The sequence below is a fragment of the Euprymna scolopes genome, chromosome 4 (genome assembly GCF_053919585.1).
Source record: "Euprymna scolopes isolate OS-2025 chromosome 4, ASM5391958v1, whole genome shotgun sequence".
Classification (NCBI taxonomy): domain Eukaryota; kingdom Metazoa; phylum Mollusca; class Cephalopoda; order Sepiida; family Sepiolidae; genus Euprymna; species Euprymna scolopes.
In genome coordinates this window covers 35,827,114-35,848,485 of record NC_136485.1, presented here as the reverse complement: position 1 = coordinate 35,848,485, position 21,372 = coordinate 35,827,114, and the positions used below count along the sequence as shown (strand labels likewise).

Here is a 21,372-nt window from a genome sequence, read left to right as displayed (position 1 = left end):
TGAACCATGGGTTTACTTAGAGCAGACTTGTAACTCTTGCTTTCTTTATTTTGTTCTTTAGTCCTCACATTCCATGAGCGATGTTTCTGACAAAGGGGGAAGAATTGCTGTTTTCTGGATCAGAATCTATTCCATATAATATAACACTTATTGTTGGTTAGTTTTTGACCTTGCAGTAGTATTTTTGTTTTAGCTCCTTATATCAAAGTTTTGGTTATGAATGCACATCTTTACTCTATATAAAAAACATTTTTAAAAAATTAGATTTTTTTTACCATATTAGGGGTTTGTGATCTTCCAAAAGAGATGCTTGCTAAAATGATTTAAACATTAAATATATCACATGACCTAATGGTGACCTAAAAAGTAAAATATTGCAACGGAATTCCTACTCGTTTTTTTTAATTTTTATTAAGACAAATTTTATTGAATTGTTATTTTCTCTGAAATTTGAAAAATTCTAAAAAATATTTGAGAAAAACGGAAAAGATTTAATTTAAAAATATATTGATATTTTTTTAAAAATAAATCTTTGACATGCAAAGATTGGAATTGAAAACAAAAAATAGCCAAATGACGTGAATTTTAGTTTTTATTCCTGCTTTTCTTTTTCTTTGCTAGTTTTCTGTAAGTTGTACCAGGAAACATTGGCTGAAAATTTTGGACAAAAAAAGATTCATGCTTTCTTTCCCAGAAAGATTTGATGCAACAAGTTGATATGATATTCTAATTCCTTGTTGTATTTCATTTGAAAGTCGAGTAAGGCAGACTTTTTCTGTAATTCCATTTCAAGGGCTGCAATCTGTAGAAATAAAATAATTGAAGAAAGCCAATGAAATAATATTATAAAATTTGGTCAGTAAAAACAAACAAGAAAATCAATACGTACCAACAGTAGGTTCAATTGTATGTCTGTTAAAATGTCTGAGCATAAAGTGATTAGCAAGCGAAATCACAACTAATCACAAAATTACCTACCAGATGCTATTCTTCAGTCTTTTTGTACAAGTGTATGCAATCCTCTACCTGTGTGATATTATGAAGATGACCTGAGGGACAAGTAGGAAATAACTTACCATGATTAAAGAGTAAGAAATGACAAACAATGAATCTATGAGCATTTTTAGATCAAGCTTTTAGATTTGACAAATGACAATAGAAATCTACAGAATGGATAACAAAGAGAATCAATGACACTTGACGGGGAGGGGGGGGGTCAATGAGATGGCTAGAGAGGGAAGGGCAGCTTCCCATTAACCAGGGTGTGAGATTTGGGATCACGACGCCAGGTAGTTGGGAGTTGATAGTTGAGAGTGGTTGATGGCGCATGAACAGTTTTAGAGCTCACAACAAGACAGAGATCAAGATAAGCTGACAATTGACAGACGAGCCTAGCCTTGACAGAACGCGAGAGTGAGCCTATGGACACACACACTCACAAGTCTAACCGTCGGATATATGTGAAACCTTGGGTGTTGTGTTTTTCTTGTGTTTGTTTTATTTTATTTTTTGTAGACCGACGTGTGTCCTCATCAACAGTCACCAGTGAGAAAATGATAGGATAAGAAGATAGGAAGTTGAACGAAAGATCTAGGACACACTTCGAATGATATGCTGCTAGCAACAGCTCTTGGCAATGTCGGGAATGTAAGATCAACAAAGGCAGACAATCGACTTTCCGCCCTCTAGAAAAAATCCTTTAAAGTTAATGTATTTACAGGGTTTTACCACCTTTTTTTTCAAAGTCAATTGTCTCGCCACCCCCACCCAAATATAAACACAGACTTTTCTGCTGAGAGGAGGGGGGCAACGTGTAGGCGCTCATTTTATGAAAAATTGTGTTCATTGTACATTCCCCCCGCCCTACCAAAACAAGTGGCCATAAAATAAATGCTCATTATACGTTAACTTATAGAAAAGTGATCCACCACTTTTTTTAAACTAACATAAAGATTTTTCTTGTAAAAAATTTTTTTATAGGCCCAACTGCAGATAAGCACCGGAATTTGAAGTAGAAACAGATGCAAGTAATTACTGTATAGCTGCTACACTAAACCAACAAGGTCGACCTGTTGCATTCTTTTCACTGATGCTAAACCCAAATGAAATTAAGCATCATGCTGTTGAAAAGGAAGCTGCTGCTATTGTTGAAGCTCTCCGAAAGTGGCGACACTTTCTTCTTGGAAGGCACTTCAAAGTTATTATGGACCAAAAGAGCATTAGTTTCATGTTTGACAACAATAGGAAATCCAAAATCCAAATGGCTCTGTCGGTGGGGCATTAGAATACACCGACTGCCCTCCTGCAGAGGGTAAAAGTCCCTCAATGGGGGTCCTGGATATGACCTTAAACTATATCCAGTGGCGAGGCCCCAGCTTGTGGGCTTTGGGGAGTGTGGAGCCACCCTTTAATTACCATTGCTCCCAGGTCTACTCTGACCCGGAGTGGTAGTACCTGTTAGGGTTCCAACTATGGGTTAAATAGAAACGGACTTGAAAACAGCAAATATATTCTATTAAAAATATTTTCTTCAAAGTCTTTGGATTCGGCATTAAATAACCCGAAAAGGGTTGATATGCCGTAAAACAAAAACAACCAACCAACCAACCAACCAACCAACCAACCAAAATCCAAAATAAGATATGTCGTTGGTGGATTGAACTGTCACAGTTCAAATTCAGTATCATCTACCGTCCTGGAACAGAAAATGCATCTGACAGATTCTAACTCACACTCTACAAGACCTTCACAATTTGCATGTTAGACTATGTCATCCTAGTGTTACATAGCTCAACCACTTCATTAGAACAAGTTAAAAACATAACCGACTTGCTCCTCCTGTCAGTACCTAAAGCACAAATTTGCCAGTTGTAACAAAGGAACACTCATACAGGCTATACTACTTTTTTAGCAATTAAACATTGACTTCAAAGGCCCCTACCTACTTCTTCACATGGTAACAAATATTTACTCACCATAATTGATGAGTACTCTCGCTTTCCTTTTACCTTTCCCTGTAAGGACATGTCAAGCAAAACCATTATCTACTGTCTAAACCATCTATTTTCAATTTTTGGTATGCCTGATATGATACATACTGACAGGGCCTCCGACTTCATTTCTGGTGAAATTAGAGACTATTTACATGGGAAAGGTATTGCTACCTCGAAAATTAGTATATATCACTCTGAAGGTAATGGGCAGGTTGAAAAACTCAATAGAATTTTATGGATGGCCATCCAAATACCCTTACACTCTAGCAACATGAAGTTGCCCTATTGGGAAGGCATACTACCTGACACTCTTCACTCAATTAAATCGCTACTCTGCACTGCTACTAATATGACTCCTCATGACAGGCTACTTAAATATAGTTGTAATTCCTTCTCTGCCACTTCGATTCCATCTTGGGCAAAACTCGGCCCAGTATATGTTAGAAATCATACTAAGACTAGTAAACTCGGCTGTAACTCCTGCTACCCTATTAGACATCAACCCCTACTATGCTCATGTGAGGCTATCTTTTGGTGCCAAAACTACTATTAATGTGTGAGACCTGGCTCCTAACTCCTGTTATGAAGAAGACCTTCACACTGAAAGCAATCCTCCTAGTCCTGAGGATTCTAAATGGCCGCCTACTGATGAAAACATGACTAAAGTGGAGGAAAAGAATCCTTTGCCCGATCCTGAAGAAATCAATGCCTCCTAAGAAGTTGATTAAAATCCCAGGGAGTCAGTATGAAAGTCGTCCAGAATGCGACGATTCTCAAGTAAATATAAGGCCTTTATAACATAATGCTGGACAGAGTAACTTTAATTCTCCTTTTTTTAACTCGATACATAATAATTATTGGAGGGGAAAATGTTATAATTTAAATTACCTTTGGTGCCTTAGCTATAATAAATATTCTAGTTATCCCCCTTGGCCGGAAGTAGGTGTTCCGCCAAATTAACTCGATTATAATCAGAGCACGTGTATTAATTTTACGTTGAAAAAACCTTCATCAAAGGCGTTCCTGTTTTCTCTTACTTCATTCTTTTTTTACACATCACTACACACACGTACTTGGGCGTTAGTATCTAAGGAAAACGCTACATCTATACTGTCAGGGACATGGCCAATTAGGGTACAATCCTTATTCGAGGGGGAACTGTATTGGAAACATAAGTAACCAATGTAGTGTTGAAGGCCTGATCATCTTTTTTTTACAAAGGAGTCACCACTTATCAAGGCCCGGATGCACTCGAGGATAAGAGTTAATAAGTGTATGCTAGTCAATGGGGCCATATATCGTAGTAATCGTTAGTAGTGGAAATTTGGTAAATTGGATTACTTAAAAGGACAGCTCATCAAGAACTTGTTTACATTGGACTTGAAGATGACCATATTGTAGTCAGCTGTATCACTAATGTGTCTGACATTTCATTGAATCTTAAAAATTATATTAAAATAGTAGATCTGTGCATGTGTGTCTGTGTAAATATTTAACTGATAAACTCTTAAACTACTGGTCACATAACACTGACATTAACAGGAAATAGTAATCATACACCAAGGTTAAATTATAACAAGTAAAATCTTTGTTTGGATGAATAAATAACAGGTACAGAAATATGGTGTCAAGTTGAAATGCAAAATGTAAATAAATTTGCCAAAAATGCAACAATTCAAGGTGAATTTGACTGTTGTATTCTCTTCCGTGTAAATGTCTACTATCCTTTTCCAAGTGGAAACTGAAGCATGCTTGTCTTTTTTTTTTTTTTTTTTTTTTGCAAAATAAACGGAATTTGATTGGAGATATGGATTTGATCAGCTTCCAGCATGAAATACTGAAATGGCTGAAAATAAGATGTTGATTGACTGAAATAAGACTTTTTTTATATTCAAGAGTCAACATTTTAAAAACAATATTTGCTATTAACTGAAACTACACAATCTTTTACCTTTATCTTGTGTTCATGTTGAGCAGGAGAACTTGTAGAGTAGGATAACTTATCTAATGATGATGCAGGTATCAGTGAGGGAAGATTCGGAATCAAATGATCGTCAACATTCGGGTTGATTTTTTCTATTTGCTTGTCCATCGTCTGTATCACTAAGTCAGTTCTGTTTTGAAATAAAATTTCCCCAATAAAAACATGGAATAAACATAAAAGAAAGAAAGTCGGTGTTCAATACTGTATAATCATTAAACAGCTTCGTTCATCAAGTTTTATAATTTCATCTACACAAATAAAATGAAACATCTGTCTTTCACAGACTTTAAAGTTACTTAGCATTTTATTTATTTATTTATTTATTACAAGGGAGTCACCACTTATGAAAGCTTGAAGAACACTCGAGGATAAGGGTTAATGAATGTTATGTGGTAGTGTAGTAGCCGTTAATGGCATAAAGTGAGGTGTTTGGTGTGCAAGAATGTAAGATTTAAAAATGGAAAATTCCACATAAGGTTAATATGATTAAAAATTAGTACAAACCTGATTTTGTACAGTATGCAGTGTTTGTGTCAGGCAAGAATAATTAAAAAAAAGAAAATAATGACCACTGCGTTTACTTATAGGCTAGCGATTTCATGAGGTAACTAGAGTTAAGTGCATCTAATATGCATATGGAAAGCAGAAGGTTTCAATAAAAAGCCTGTTGATCAGAGAAGAGAATTTTCTTTTTGGCAAAAGTGAGTTTTGTCAGCTGTGTATTGAATTTTGATGCCGAGAAAGAGAAGAACAGTTAACATAAATTGTTGGGAGATTTTAGAATATTTTACAGCAGTTAGTTGAGCAAGAATCACCACAGGACTGCTTCGCTGCAGATTACAACATGGTCGTTTACAAATCTAATATCAACAAATATGTGCCACCAATCATTCTCATAAGTAATTAAATTTTGTTCATTGTACTCATTATTTTCAATCCTCTCATTATATTCATCATCATCCAACTGACAATCCATCAAATTTCATTGACCCATATCCTTGGGTTGCTTTTGACCTTGATAAGTAGTGACTCATTAGTAAAAATAAATGGAATTTTCCTTTAGAGAAAATATGGTAAGTTTAAGCTGATGTGTACCGATAGTCGAATGATTTGGAAGAAGTACATGCCAGAGAAGTAAAATTGATTATTTTTTTCTGTGTCTTTCTTGATGTCCACCTGCATGATGGGTTGGGAAATTGCAACTCATCTGTGTATATACATTGCTGAAAAAAAGCAAACTAAACCCCAGAAGAAAATAATGGTGTTATTTGTTGTTCTTTTAATTCCCTTTATTATTCCAGCTACAAAAAGAAGGAAAAGATCGATCTCTCTGTACCTGCTACATTAACAACTACTAGGCTGTTTATTACAGAAAAAGAGCTCGGCATGTATGGGAAGTGAACCTGATTGATTGTTTTAATTATATGACATAAAATATGTTTGAGGTTAGATTTCAGTTGCAGTCTGAATGTTAGTAAAGATAGATAGGGAACTTTAACTTCACTCGTGCTTCCACTGCAGCAACTCTTTACGTTTCTGAATTTTTGAGATGAGGATTGATTATTCGTATTATTTGGATTCTTTGGACTGCTGCTCTCATCTTGAGTGTTATTTTCACAACGTTTTAGTTGATGTAACTTCTGAACTTCTTCAGGTGTAAGCAATCTAAGTTTGCAAACTGGAGAATTTGTTTGAGTTACCAGCTCTAGGAAAGTTGTTGATCAGGACTGAAGAGGCCTCTCTCCCCAGTATTTCCTATTTATATAGAATATACATGACACTCCCTTAATCAGAACCTGGTATCGAATATTAAATTAGGTTGAAATCTATTTGGTAGTTTGATAATATTTAAAGATAAAAAGATAAACAATTGATTTATTTTATTTGTAAAAAAATATTTTACTAATGTAAAATAGATTACCTTGATCCAAAAGTTAAGCATTGATCATTAATCCATAAACATTCTTGGCTAATCTTCATGCTTCTTAATTCATTATCTTGTGCTTCCAACCTAATAGGGAAATAAAAATATAGATTAATTAACTATAATTTTGCTATACAACCTTTACAATTATAAAAGATTACAACAATAACACCAGAATTGCTATTAGTCACACTACATTAGTCATGCTACACCATACAAGCCACAAGGTAATGGACAATTTAAAAGATATAATTGCATTATACAAAAGATTTTACAATTGTCTGCTGCAAATAAAATTATCCTAGCATCTACTGATTTTTTTTTACTGTTAAAAATCCAATTTCGCATGAGAAGTTACTTTCAAGCACTTGAGTCTTGGCTTTCTCAGTCCTGAACTGTATCACTGTGATCTTTTGTATGCCTCAAAAATAAAGACTATTCAAGACAAGTTCACAGTATGGTGAGGTCTAACTCATAATTTCGGCCTTTTAATATTAGATGTGCTAACCTTTTTAATAATCGAAACAATTTTGTGTATCACAGTTAAATTTTGTTTGAAACAGGAACTGCAATATTTCCGTCTTCCTTTTTCTCCTGTCAGCCAAATGCAATGAAAGAAAGAAGAGAAAGAAAATGATTCTTGTTAAGCTGAGTTAAGACTGCTGAGTTGTCTCCTCTTGACTATAGATAAAAGGAATTCTGTTTAGAGTGATCTCCCTTTTACTTGTCGTGCAGTTTCCTTTAACAAAATGGCGGTTTAGTTCAGACCAGGTTTCTGTGAAAGGAGTAAATTAACATTGGTAGCAGAAGGTGTTTTCCTTTGTGTGATAAGAAACTGTCTTCTTCAGCAAATGCTGAAACATATTTAAAAGAAGATTGGCTTCTTTCACAAAACGCCCACCTCTTTTGGTAAATGAAGAGGCATATGTGGAATGAATAATCTATATTTACAGACATACCTAAAGCGAAACAGCGTCCCCGCTGTGTTTTTGTCACTACCACAAAATATAAGAGAATAACATATATTGATAGAACAAATGGATTGAATATTATTATAAAAACTGGACAAAATTTGATGAAAATACAATGACATATATGTTATTTAAAGACTGGCCAGAGTTAATATAAATGAATGTTTGGTATATTATTAATTTCTGTAACAGAAGGAGTAAGTAATCAGGAACGTGTAGTTTCCCCCCTTTTTTTTTACATATGGATCACCACTTATCAAGGCTCGGAGGCCACTAGAGGATAAGGGTTATTGAGTGTACAGTAGTCAATGAGATAATTTCATAGTAATCGTTAGTAGTGGAAATTTGATAAATTAGATTACTTAAGGGGACGATTTATCAAGAATTTGTTCATGTTGGACTTGAAGACAACCAAATTGTAATCAGCTGGAAAACAGACAAATGGAAGAGAGTTCCACAGGCGTGGAGTTCTACGAAAGAAGCTTCGTTCATGGAATCTACGTTTTGGTTTAGGCACAGATAAAGAGTGGGGAAAATTATTGATAGCAGTTTCAGCTAGACGGGTGTTTTTCATGAAAGTTTGGCGAGGAGGGGGGGCCATAGATTGAAGCTCAGATGACCACTTGCCATGGAAATAACAATAAAGCAAAGACAGGCTCGCAACGTCTCTTCTGTGGGAGAGAGGTTGCAGGGAAGAGAAAACGGCATCTCCCACTAAGCTACAAAGTCTATTTTGAACTCTATCAAGGCAGGATAAGCTGCTTCTAGCAGCTCCTGCCCAGATATGGCAGCAGTACTCCATCATTGGACGTACTTGGCTTTTATACAGGTATAGAATTGCATCAGCAGTGAGATATCTACTGGTATGGTAGAAGGATCCCACCATTTTTCCAGAAACCTTGGCAACAGATTTGATGTACGTGTTCTATTTCAGATCAGGAGTAAAGGTCAAGCCCAGAAGTTTGTCAAAACATGAAGCCCCCTCAAGATAAGAGCCATTCATTTCAATTGATGTCAGATTGGGATCAGACCGTTGATGATGTAAAGATAGAAGCTCGGTTTTAGATGCATTAAAAGTAACCAGCCACCTCTTTCCCCATTGTACCACGTGCTCAAGATCAAAGGAGAGAGAATTAGAGAGAATTTGGTCATTTATGGCTTTTGATGTGTTGCTATAGATGGTAGTGTGGTCAGCATAAATGTCTACGAATAATCTAAGGATGTGTTTTGGAAGATCACTGATGTAGATCAAGAAGAGAGTTGCGCCTAGGATGGACCCCTGAGGGACTCCAGCATTAATACTTATTAATTAATTAGTTTGTGATGACATGTACTTTTTAGGTGGTCTGTATATAAATATTAAATTAATGATCTGTATTAATACTGCTTACTTCTGAAAAAGAACGAGTAGGTGTAATTGATGCAAAGAAAAAGGAATTTGAAAATATGAACGTTCATGACATGAGGCAAAAATGTATATCAACAAAATTTATGAATGACAAAACGATAATGACGGCTCGTCATGTTGCACGTGATTTTATAAAAGATTCTTATAACAAAAGCAGATTCTCCAACTGTGAGGCTATGTGTCTTGTATTATTAACGGCTTCAGTTATGATATGGAAAGTGGAGACTTTTGATTTTAGTTCAGCATTCTGTAAAGTAATATGTAAGAAAGAGAGCTATTCCTTAGATTACCGTCTGATGTGTGTCCAGAATCACATGTGAGGAAGCTGAAAAGATACAATTATGATTTAAATTATGCACCTTGTTCATGGTACAAGTGAATTAATTATGAGTTAATTCGGTTAAGGGGAATGGTGAGGGCATACTATTAAAATACTATTAAAATTAGCGATCTGTTGGAATTGTGTACCCTGAACTGTGTGAAGAGTTGCTTCCCTTTGTCCATGTATGGATTTATGATGACATGTACTTTTTAGGTGATCTGTATATAAACGAGTGAGTTGGCCTTTCTCGCTTTTTGTGTCAACATGTAAATAAAAGCAGACGTCCCTTCGTGTCTGTGTGTGAAATGAAAAACATGGCTACGTGTTAATTAATTTACATTTTTTGTTAGTGACGATGTGATTTCAGTGTGAATCCTATTTAAAACAAACAAGGTATGTTTTTCTTTGATTCATAATTAATTAATTAGCAAACACATTCGACACTACACCAACCGTCTCTTTTGCGCAATGTCACAGGTGACTTGATCAGCATTCTTGCAATACATGTAGATGATTCCATATTCTGTGGAAATTATCTATTCAGAAAAATGTGATTGGAGAATTGAAAAAGATACTTAGAATTGGAAAGCATGAAAGTGGAACATTTTAATTTTTTGGATTGAATGTTAAGCAAACTAAAAATAGGATTATTATAGATCGAAGTCTATATGCTTCGGTAGACATAAAAAAAGAAGTCATTAACTAAGAATTATGAATGGAGTTAAGATGAGAAACTCAAACTCAACCAGGTATATCGTTTTATGTGTGTAGAACGAGTAATTTTGAAAAATCTCTAAAAGTGAAATTGTTCTTTGAGGCAAACAATTCACTAATAAAACACTCGACTAGCTACAACCACTAAAAAACGATTTCCCCCACTCTCTATCTGTGCCTAAATCTAAACGCAGACTCCATGAACAAAACTTATTTCCCAGAATTGTCCGCTTGTGGAACACTGTTCCGCTGTCCTGCTTCCCAGGTGAATACAACATGGTAGACTTCAAATCCAATGTAAACAATTTCTCGTTAATAAATTAAATTATGTTCCCATAAATAATCAAATTCTACCCCATTTACACCATTAACGATTACTTCACTACCACCTCACATTCATTAACCCTTATCCTCGAGTGGCCTTTGGGCTTTCATAAGTGGTGACTCCCAAGTAAAAAAAAAAAAATTAAACAAACTTCATATCTCTTCCACATCTTGGGAAACCTTCGGACCTAAATATTATTTTGTTATTCAGATGACACCTATGCTTGTTCGGAGGATGCATCTTCACAGGGTGATTTTATCTTCTTTTTTTGTGGCAAGATGAACAGAACGGCACCTGATCACCAAAAAAAACTTGACCATGTAACAAAAAGTCCATTAGCCTCAGAAACTCTTGCACTTGTTGAAGCAGCTGATGCTGGTATATTGATAGGTGCCATGCTTCAAGAGATATTCAGATGCCCTAGATTTCCTAAAGTTCTTTGTAAAGCAGACAATGCATCTCTGATAGAGACTTTAAATTCTATCAAATCTTGTGAGTGACCAGCATCTGAGAGTTGTTCTATTGTTCTTATGAAGTATTGTTTTCACAAGAAGACACCAACAATGTTAAGCTGAGTTAAGACTCTTCAGTTTTCTCCTTTTGTCTATAGATAAAATAAATTTTCTTTAGAGTGATCTCCCTTTTTTGCTTATTGTTGTTGTTTTCTTTGACAAGGTGGTGGTTTACTTCATATCGGGTGTCTGTGATAGAAATAAATTAACAATTTTTTTTTTCTGCCTTTTCCATCCTTCTGTCAGCCAAATGTAATGAAAGAAAAGAGAAAAAGAAAGCAAAACAGTTGCATGCTGGCTTCCTTTCTCAGATTAGCAGTATCAGGACTTTTGACTGTAAGGGTGAAATTTCCTCCACCTTCGTTGCATAATTTTTTTATACATTGGATGTCATGGTGGGAATAAGAAGTGCAAAATATGTGCTTTAGTAAGGTAGGAGAATGTTAGGGTGGGGGAAGGGTGTGGGAAGTAAAGAGGCGGTAGATGTTTAAATTAAATTTTAAAACCTTGGATAGCAGAGTATGTGGTAAGTGGAGGGAGGAGAAAAGAGGCTAGGCAGCGGAACATGGTAGAAGAGAGAGAGAGAGAGAGAGAGAGAGAGAGAGAGAGAGAGAAAGGAAGAGGATGTTAGGGTAGAATTAGTTTCTGTGGATAACTGAATTGTGATGCTAATTTGAAGTTAACTACAATAGCTAGGGAATAGGAATGTGCCAATACTAAGGAAAGGAGATGGGAGGGGAGGAGTGACAAGGAAGAGGAGGAGGTATAGAGATGTATACAGTATAAGCCATGGTGAGTGAAATCTGAAAGAAACTTGGGTGGATATGATTTTTGGGCCAATTCTCTGAGAGATTTCGGGTTGGTATGATGCACAAATTTAATTGAAGCTTTTAGAGAAATTAGATGTGTAGTTAAAAGTTAACATGTGCAAACCCAAAGTATTTCTGGTATACCTTGTTTTATAAGTTCGTATATTCTTTTATTAGATATTAACAATCGTCTTCATGGAAAAGTTAGGAGTGGGAGAAGGTTGCACTGAACAGAAGTTTCACAAACCACGTGATTTCTGTGCAGGTCCCTTTCCTTTTTTGTTTTCCATAGCAAGATTTGAATGATAGAATAAGTGTTTGCACATTGTATCTAAAACTGGGGATAGCGGGTTATGGTTAGGGTCAAAAAGCAACTGATGTAATGAAAAGTCATTTCTCTCTCTCTCTCTCTCTCTCTCTCTCTCTCTCTCACACACACACACACACACACACACACACACACACACACACACACACACACACACATGAATGCAAGTTTTGCTTTGTCTTTTTAATAAAGTTCGTTCCTATTTACAATGCTTCCACACGGGATAGAGTTAGACACCAAGGTCGTTTATTAATGTGGAGCAAAGGAACAAAAATAAGAATTGTCTCAGTCGTGAAGGATTGTTATAAACTAACCAACGAGTGTAAGCATGTTGTTGGGTCCAAATTTAATACAGTGAGTATCCTCACCCTTCCATGAAGATGATCAAGAACAAAGGAGCTCTGTCACAAGAGTAGTGAGCAACATGAGGTAGGATTTAATTGTGGATGTTTATTATTATTAATTGTTATCAATCAAAATCGCAAATCATAAGATTTGTGATTTGAATTCATAACAAACATGCATATTGTTTGAAGGTGAATTGCAAGACGTTGAACCTCCCTTCAGAGAGAAGATATGTGTAACAGATAGGGCATAAGGTTTTGCTCATGTCAATATTGTTATGGCACCCCCATGAGATGTTTTTTATGTCAGCTTTTGGGAGAGGGTAGAGTAGTGTTAGTGTTTTTGTGTTGAAAATGTTTTTCATTATGAGTGAAAGAAATTGTTCAGTACTAACACCATATCTGGTACAGGTTATGTAAAGGTGGTTGTTGTGTGTTACAGTTAGCGTTAAGGTTCGCGTTAGGTAGTGGCGGCTCGTGTCTGGAGCTGTTGAACTGCAGCACCCCCAAGTCATTTCTACTCAATATTATCGATACACGTTAAAAAGAAAACGTTTATTTTCTTCTTTCTATGTGATAATATATCCTATTAATAAGTGTATATATATATATATATATATATATATATATATATATATATATATATATATATATATATATGTATATATGTATATATATATGTATATATATATATATATGTATATATATATATGTATATATATATATATATATATGTATATATATATATATATATATATATGTATATATATATATATATATGTATATATATATATATATATATATATGTATATATATATATATATATATGTATATATATATATATATATATATATATGTATATATATATATATATATATATGTATATATATATATATATATGTATATATATATATATATATATATATATGTATATATATATATATATATATATATATGTATATATATATATATATGTATATATATATATATATATATATATGTATGTATGTATGTATGTATGCCTGTATGTATAATCCTGAAGCTTAATGTCGATAGCTGTCCCCATATTCATATAAGCATAAAAGTAAAACTTTGCTTGGAGCTGCGAAATTCACAGTTACACATTCTTAGTGGAGTTCGCTTGTGCGAATGCCCGCTCAAGACGGCCGATAAAAGCCAATTTGGAGCTGTCATTTTCGCAGTTCCAAACGCTCGTGAAATGCGGTGTTTGCGTGTTTTCGCTTATATTATTTTTTTAAGAGGCTTGTTTACAAATGTTTTGTTTTTATTATTATTAAAAAGAAGTGTAACGTGTTCTTGTAAATAAAATCTCCACCTTAAAAAAAAATTCTCACACTTTTAAGTGCGATTTAAGCAAACAAAAATATACAATATGCCAAACTTATTTTTTAATTAAAAGTGTTCGGGCTCTTAGCCGTAAAGCTACCAACGCGACTAATGTTATTTTTTTTTTTACCTATATGGCTTATTTTGTTTGTGTTTTTAAGTAGTTTGAAATCTATTTATTTTGTAGTAGTTAAACTTTACAGAATAAAAAATATTTACATTTTTTTCTATAGAAAAGCGAAGAAAATTTTATTTTTAAAATACATTTTAGTTAGAAATGTTTTTAACTTATATATATATATATATATATATATATATATATATATATATATATATATATATATACTCTCCTCGTGGGAGGTAAAAAAAATGTTAAAGCTTATATATATATAAGCTTAAGCATTTATAAAATATATATATACATATATATTTATAAAAATAAATGCTATATATATATATATATATATATATATATATATATATAAGCTTTAGTTTTATACTTTGAACAAAGTTTTTTTTTTAATTAAAATGTTCAATAACAAAACGAGTTTTATAATAAGCCCAGTGAATAGCAAAATTTGTTTGTTTTTGCTTTTATATAAAAAGTTGTAAAAATATTTGTAAATAAAATTATGTATCTTTAAATATTTTTGTTTGCTCATAGTACAAACATGTAAACTTCTTATTCTATATTTTATTTACAAAGTAAGTTTTGTTATAAAAATATTTTTACATTTTAAATAAAACTGTTATCCAATAAAACCATTTTTAAATTGTAAACTCATAACTTTACCATCGTGTGCAGGCAAGTAAATTTCAAAGTTTTCCTTTTTATGAAAAAATACATTATTAAAAAATTGTAAATAAAATGTATTTTAAAAAAATGTTTTTCTTTTGTTTGCCTGTGGAAATTGCCCATAAAATTTTATTTAATCTGTAAAGTTTAAAAGAAATATATTTGTATATTTTTTATTACTCTGTAAAGTGTACACAATTTAAAAAAGTATTTTTTAATTAAAATGTTTTTTGCGTATTATCCCTTTTCCGACGGCTTATAATGGCAAAGTTAAAAATAGTAAAATGTTTTCATTAATAAAAATCTGTGATCTAAAAGTTATAAAAGTACGATTCAACTCAGAATAAAAGAGGATCACGGAAACATTGTATTCCTTCTACTCTAATTGATATTTTAGTAATAGACTACCTAGTACTTATCTTTTCCAACACAATTTATATAAAAAGAATTTAACCATGTCCTCCTTGCATCCCCAAGAAATAACTTCTGTGACGGTAAGTGAACTTTAACAGATTGAGTTTTCATAGCTGTCTCTCCATGATAAAGTTGAAATTAAGAAAAGAGGCCGTTCAACGCCTGATATTCAAATATGTCATCCAGGCATTAACAACAACAAAGTGTATATTCGTAGCTTTAATTCTGAATGGTACCAACAGAAAAGTTGGCTTTGCGGCTGTGAACTAAAAAAGGCATTGTTCGGCTTTCCTTGTTTGTTGTTTGGGAGTGATGTAACGCGGACAAAAGATGGTTTCAGAACTATTAGCAAAATGAAAAATAGAACTGAAAAGCATGAGAAGTCAAAGAGCACGTTGACAATGTAGTTTCCGTATCAATTTTGGGGACCGTAAATATTAAAGAAAAACTTAGTAAGGCCTACAGACTTTCAATCAATCATCATAACATGAATGTTAAGAAGAACCGTGAAATTTTATCTAAAATAATAGATTTAGTTTTTTTTGTGGGAACTTTGAAACTCCCTTACGAGGACATGATGAAAAAGATGATTCAGTAAATCCAGGTGTATTTAGAGGATTATTAAATTTGGCATCTAAATTAGATCCAGATTTAAAGAATCACTTAGAAACCAGTAGTGTCTTCAAAGGTGTTTCCAAGACCATTCAGAATGACATACTTGACTGTCTTTTACAAATATACCGTGATGAAATAAGAGCAGAAATTAGCAAAGCTTCCTTTGTAGCTGTCATGGCTGACGATACAACAGATGTGTCTGAACATACACAAATGATCATTGTTTTACTTGGATGAAAAAATACTTGAACACTTTTGGGGATTCTTTATTCCAGAAAACCAAACCGCTGATGGGATATCAAAATGTATTCTACAACAATTAGATATAATCCTTCAAGGGAATCGCCAAAAACTGATAGCTCAGACATTTGATGGTGCAAATGTCATGAAAGGCAAAAAAGCTGGTGTTCAGGCGAAAATAAAAGCAGTTTATAGTTATGCACATTTCACTCACTGTTATGCGCATCAACATAATTTAATAATGAGGAATGCAGCAAGCATTACACGAAATGCTAGAATATTTATCTCTAACATTTTGACTATTCCGATTTTCTTTTCTAGATCACCACAGCGTCTTTCCATTCTCAAGAAGCATCTGGATGTAAGCATTCCACGTCCATCCGCCACAAGGTGGAACTTTAACATACGGACCATAAATAGAGTTCATGAAAATGTTCAAGCATTAAAAAAATGTTGATATAACGGACAGATATTCTTCAACTAAACATTTAATACTTGCTAAATTGTTTTACAAGATAAGCTTTGCTAGTTTTAAGAAAGAATTGACAAAGAAAAGCTTGAAACTGAGCTAGAAATATTTTATAGTAAGTCAAATATCCATGAGTATTGCAAAGTAATTGATCTCCTGAAATTTATTTTGGAAAACAATTTAAACGATGTTTTTAGTGAAATCACAAAACCCATAAAAATTATCTTGACAATTCCCATGCATCAGGGGCAGAACGTTGTTTTTCAACTCTGAAAAGAGTAAAAACTTTTCTAAGGAGCACCATGGGTTGCGAAAGACTAAATGCTTTCAATTGAAAAAAAGTTCTTCAGCAGTCATTCAGAAGTTAAGGAGAAGATTATTTTTTCTCACAAATTAAAACAAGAAGAATGGAGTTTACATTCAAATAAATGTGATAAGTAAAATCTTTAAAATATTTACATTTATTTAAGATTCCTTTAAGTTATTGTATTTGTGCATACGTATAAATTATGTATATTTTTCATGTTTGTTTTATTTTTACACAATATTAAAACAATAGGTGTTTTTTTTAAACAGCACCCCAACTAATCTTAGGCACGAGCCGCCACTGGCGTTAGGGTTAGGGTTAGGGGTTAGGTGATGATTCTGTAAGGAAAAGAGGTTATGGTTAGGGTTAAGGTTAGGGTTAGAGTTAGGGTTAGGGGTTTTAGTTTTAGTTTTAGTTTTGTGGAAGATATGGATTGTCTTTCTACTGGCGTTTAAAATGAAGTATTTTAGGGATTTTAGAGTTTTAATGGAGGATTCTATCATCACCCAATAATAATAATGACTCTAAAGTATAGTCCTATTATAACACCTGTTTTTATTGTATTGTAGTAGAAGTCTTCATGTTTGTTTTTTTGTTTTCGCTAACTTTGATAAGATAGAGTTTTGTTGTTTTTTATGGATAATCTAATATATAAAAGGCAAACTTGGCGTGAGTGTTTGTGCATGTCCATGAAAGGCTTCTCACGTCGGTTAGAGTCTGCAAGAAGTGTTCGAATACTTCCCAGATTGTAATATCTCAGATTCGCAAACGGACATCGTCTCGGTCTTTTTTCTTTTGATCAAGTTAAACAAAATTCCCACCGTGCCGTCCTCTCAGCTGTTTGTTTGTCTTTTTCGTATAAATAAAGTATCTACTCTTAAAATGAGATTAGTTCTCGGTCAATGGGGGGGGGAACCTTTCTATACTGGGAAAATTTCATTTTTAAGCAAATTGTGTCACATTTTGTTTTTGTGGTAAAACAAATAAATACCAACAGAAAGCCCCAAGCTTACCTGGCTCCCGGCCAGTTTTAAATGCAACGTTCTATGATTCTTAACTTAATTACCAACTCATTCAATTTGCTATCCATTTTGGCCTAATAGTTAGCGAGGAAGACTAATTGCCCTATGTTTTCGAGTTCAATCCCACTTCTCTCTCAATCTTTTTCTTTTTAATTTTTTTTATTTCGTCCTTGTGCCAATATCCTCCACCCAGGCAAAAGTTAATTACCAACTCATTTAATTCAATATCCCCTTTTTCTTTCATGTTCTTTTCCTCCTTCGCAGTACGGGTTTCAGCCTACCTGCCTACTACCACTTTTTTTTTTTTTTTTTTTGCTTTACACACGCCTCTAAACACTCGGACAACGCTGGGTACCCAGACTAGTAATATATAAAAATGGTATGGAATTTATTAAGTTCTATTTCAAACGTCAATCTTATTTTCGACACTATTCAATGTGTTAACTATATTTTTATTTGAGTTTCTTGGGGAGGAAAATAAGAATACCGTCGATGTATCTAAAAACTTGGGTGTTAGCCTGGCGTTTATAAGATCCTGTTACCATGAATTCTAGAAACAGGCACGTTAGAGCTAGGGTTAGGGTTAAGGTTAGGGTTAGGCAGGTCAGTATATCACTTCGATGGATGTCCATGGTATGTTGAATTTTATCTATTGTAACTATCATCATTAATTTCGATGACAATAAAAATATTGGAAGTGTGGAACATTCGTTGATCTTAATTCAATCCCGGGTAACGTCATGTTTCCCTGCTAATCTTTGATAGATTTTAAGGTGAGAGAAGTGATGCTTTTGCACACATCGATGGTTGCCTTAATAGGGAAACATTGATTTTTTAAAATTGTTTTGAAAGTATTTTTGATTGGTATGTTAGTGTAAGATGGGGGGGGGTAATGTTGAGACTCTTCACGGTTTGGTTTTGGATATTAAGATTTGTTAGTTTGATAGTTAATTATTTAGTCATCGCTTTGCCTATTTTGTGGGACGAACTGCTTATACTCTACCTGATGAAATTGAGCAGTATATATAATTCTAATATTGTTATATATATTATATAGTATATATTACTAGCGGGACCTGTGAAAATTCCACAATGGCATCCCCCATATGTAATATACTACTGCTGGGCATTCTGTGGATATTCAGCATGAATGGAGACCCTGTGATATTATTGTAGCCCTTTTTTTAAAACTGTAAAAGTATTTATCTAAGGAATCTGGTTAATGTAGTGTTATAATTTATCTGGTTATTACGGTTTATCTCCAATATCCCTATCGGAGTTTGTGATATATTTCCATTGTATGGATGCTCGGTGCAAACGGAAACTCCACAATATCATTATACCATCTTTTGCTTAAAAATAAGAAATCCTATTTATTAAAAGGAGGATAGAAAGTGATAACATACTTTGAACATTAAATTAGCATATCTATGTTCATAGTATCTATCTTCCTTTTTAAGAAATAGGATCTCTCGATCGAATAATTTATAATCTATAAACCGTGACACATGTACATACATATGTTAAAAGTACCATGGTATCATATATATATATATATATATATATATATATATATATATATATATTATTATTATTATTATTATTATTACTTGGAGTAATATGTTTTTAGATTAAATATGATATTAATTGCATTTATTCATTGGGGCATCATTGGCATATTATAAACTTTGAGTTTGCCACTCCATATTGGGGTAGATTACTGATTGGCTTGTTTAATCATGTGACATAGAAAAGATTTGAAGTTTAAATTTTCAGTTGCAGTCTAAATTTTAGAATTGCTTAGACAACTATTAGTTAATAAATGAATAAAAAATCATAGTTAAATAAAATTTATCGTGAGCGAAAAATCACCGTCATATTGTTCATACATAAGTACACAGGAAAAGTTCTTGAAAGATGTTGGGCCACAATATATCATAATCCCCATTATATGTACAATAATACATGTTTTTATATTTGCATTTTGCGTTTTACAAACCGACTCTGGTAGTAGTTCCAATATTTATCATTCCATTTAAGCTTCGTTTTTGCCAATTCCTGTTGGTGCTGACTTTCAGACAGTTTTTCTTGTAGAATAAAGGATTCCATCTTGAGCTAAAAAAAAATCATAAAATGATTTAACAAATTATTAATTAGATAAATCATAAAATAATTATAAAACTTATTGATTATGTAACTCCTAAAATAATTATGAAATTTCTTTAGGTAAATCATAAAATAATTATGAAATTTCTTTAGGTAAATCATAAAATAATTATAAAATTTCTTTAGGTAAATCATAAAATAATTATAAAATTCCTTGGTAATTATGTAAATAATAATAATTCATGTAAAATTTGTACAATTACCCACAAAAAGAAGGTAAGAAAATAGAATCTATAGATTAAAAGGACAAAGTCTCATTCATTATAACATTTATTTCAACTTTATTGGTCATCTTTGTTAACATGTGAAAACAAACAAGCTGTTGGTAATAAAGGATATTTGAGAGTTCATAATAGATTTTTTTTAAATGTCCGTACGTACTTGAGGCTGGAAGAGTTTATATTCTTATGAATTTTGTTGTGTTTAGTGAACATCACGTTGATTAAATATAAAATTAATGTCCTGTTTATAAGGAACGGGGAAAAAAGTTACGAATTGTAGGTCAACGTGTGATAGATCAGTTCATATGCAGAAGGTCGTCATTTTGGGTATCGAAACATTTTTGTCAATGCTAAGAGCCTATGGCTCAGTGGATTTTACACAGGAGGGACCTACTTACGGCTATAGAGAAAAGACAGTTCTGTGCACTTCCTTAAATAACCTTTGGGATCAATGCTTTGCTCAGATCAAAGCTCGTTTCTGATTGGTTCAATCAGGATCGAAATTGAATGTTTGTTTCAATCAGCGGTCAGCTTAGAAGGCGAGCAGGTACCCAAACATTGTTAACGGTGGCTGTTGCTGCTGCTATTGCCATTGTAGTACTGCTTCTACAAATCTATCTACCACTGATCTCTTCTCACTTTAGAAAGCAGTAACAAGCCTTCTAGTCTCTCTGAAGGGATGGTTTCCTTAAAGCTTTTTATTTGAAGGATATAACCTTAAAGCACATCTCGTAGTCAGCCCCCCCAAATTTCGGAGCTATGTGACTACTCTTGAGTCAACATAACTCCATGATTCCCTGGTTCATTCTATTTTAACTCAGAGTGAATTGTTATTTTAGTTGACTTTGATCTGCTTTCTTCAGTTTCTTTTCACTTTCAATTTGAAGCCTTCAATTAAATCTCTCATGTACTCCAATCTGAAATCTTGCAAGAATCGGAAATACTTTTAGTACTGTGTTATTTAATGCTGCTCCAGATTATAGGTAGTGTATTTTGGCAACAGTAACGTCTCGGAAAAGCGCATAAAACTGAGCTAACAATTAATATACATGTCGTTAAATTGGCAAATGATGAAAATGACTGAAAACATGAATGTTATGAATGAGTTATCAATTAGCTAATCAACTAACTTAAAAACGAG

At 33.3% G+C, this 21,372-nt stretch overlaps 1 protein-coding gene across 7 annotated transcripts in view; it reads right to left on the bottom strand.

Annotated features, from left to right (window-relative positions):
- Window positions 1-574: 574 nt before the first annotated feature.
- The window catches only part of LOC145267089 (uncharacterized), a 92,004-nt gene continuing 71,206 nt past the window's right edge, over window positions 575-21,372 (bottom strand). For all 7 annotated transcript variants that reach the window (XM_080123138.1, XM_080123086.1, XM_080123123.1 and 4 more), the window contains exons 8-11: window positions 19,844-19,959; window positions 6,899-6,988; window positions 4,945-5,107; window positions 575-802 (exon numbers count right to left, since the gene is read on the bottom strand). In XM_080123138.1, the coding sequence (XP_079979264.1) occupies window positions 677-802; window positions 4,945-5,107; window positions 6,899-6,988; window positions 19,844-19,959 (495 nt within the window). In that variant the 3' untranslated portion in view covers window positions 575-676. The remainder of the gene's footprint in view (window positions 803-4,944; window positions 5,108-6,898; window positions 6,989-19,843; window positions 19,960-21,372) is intronic.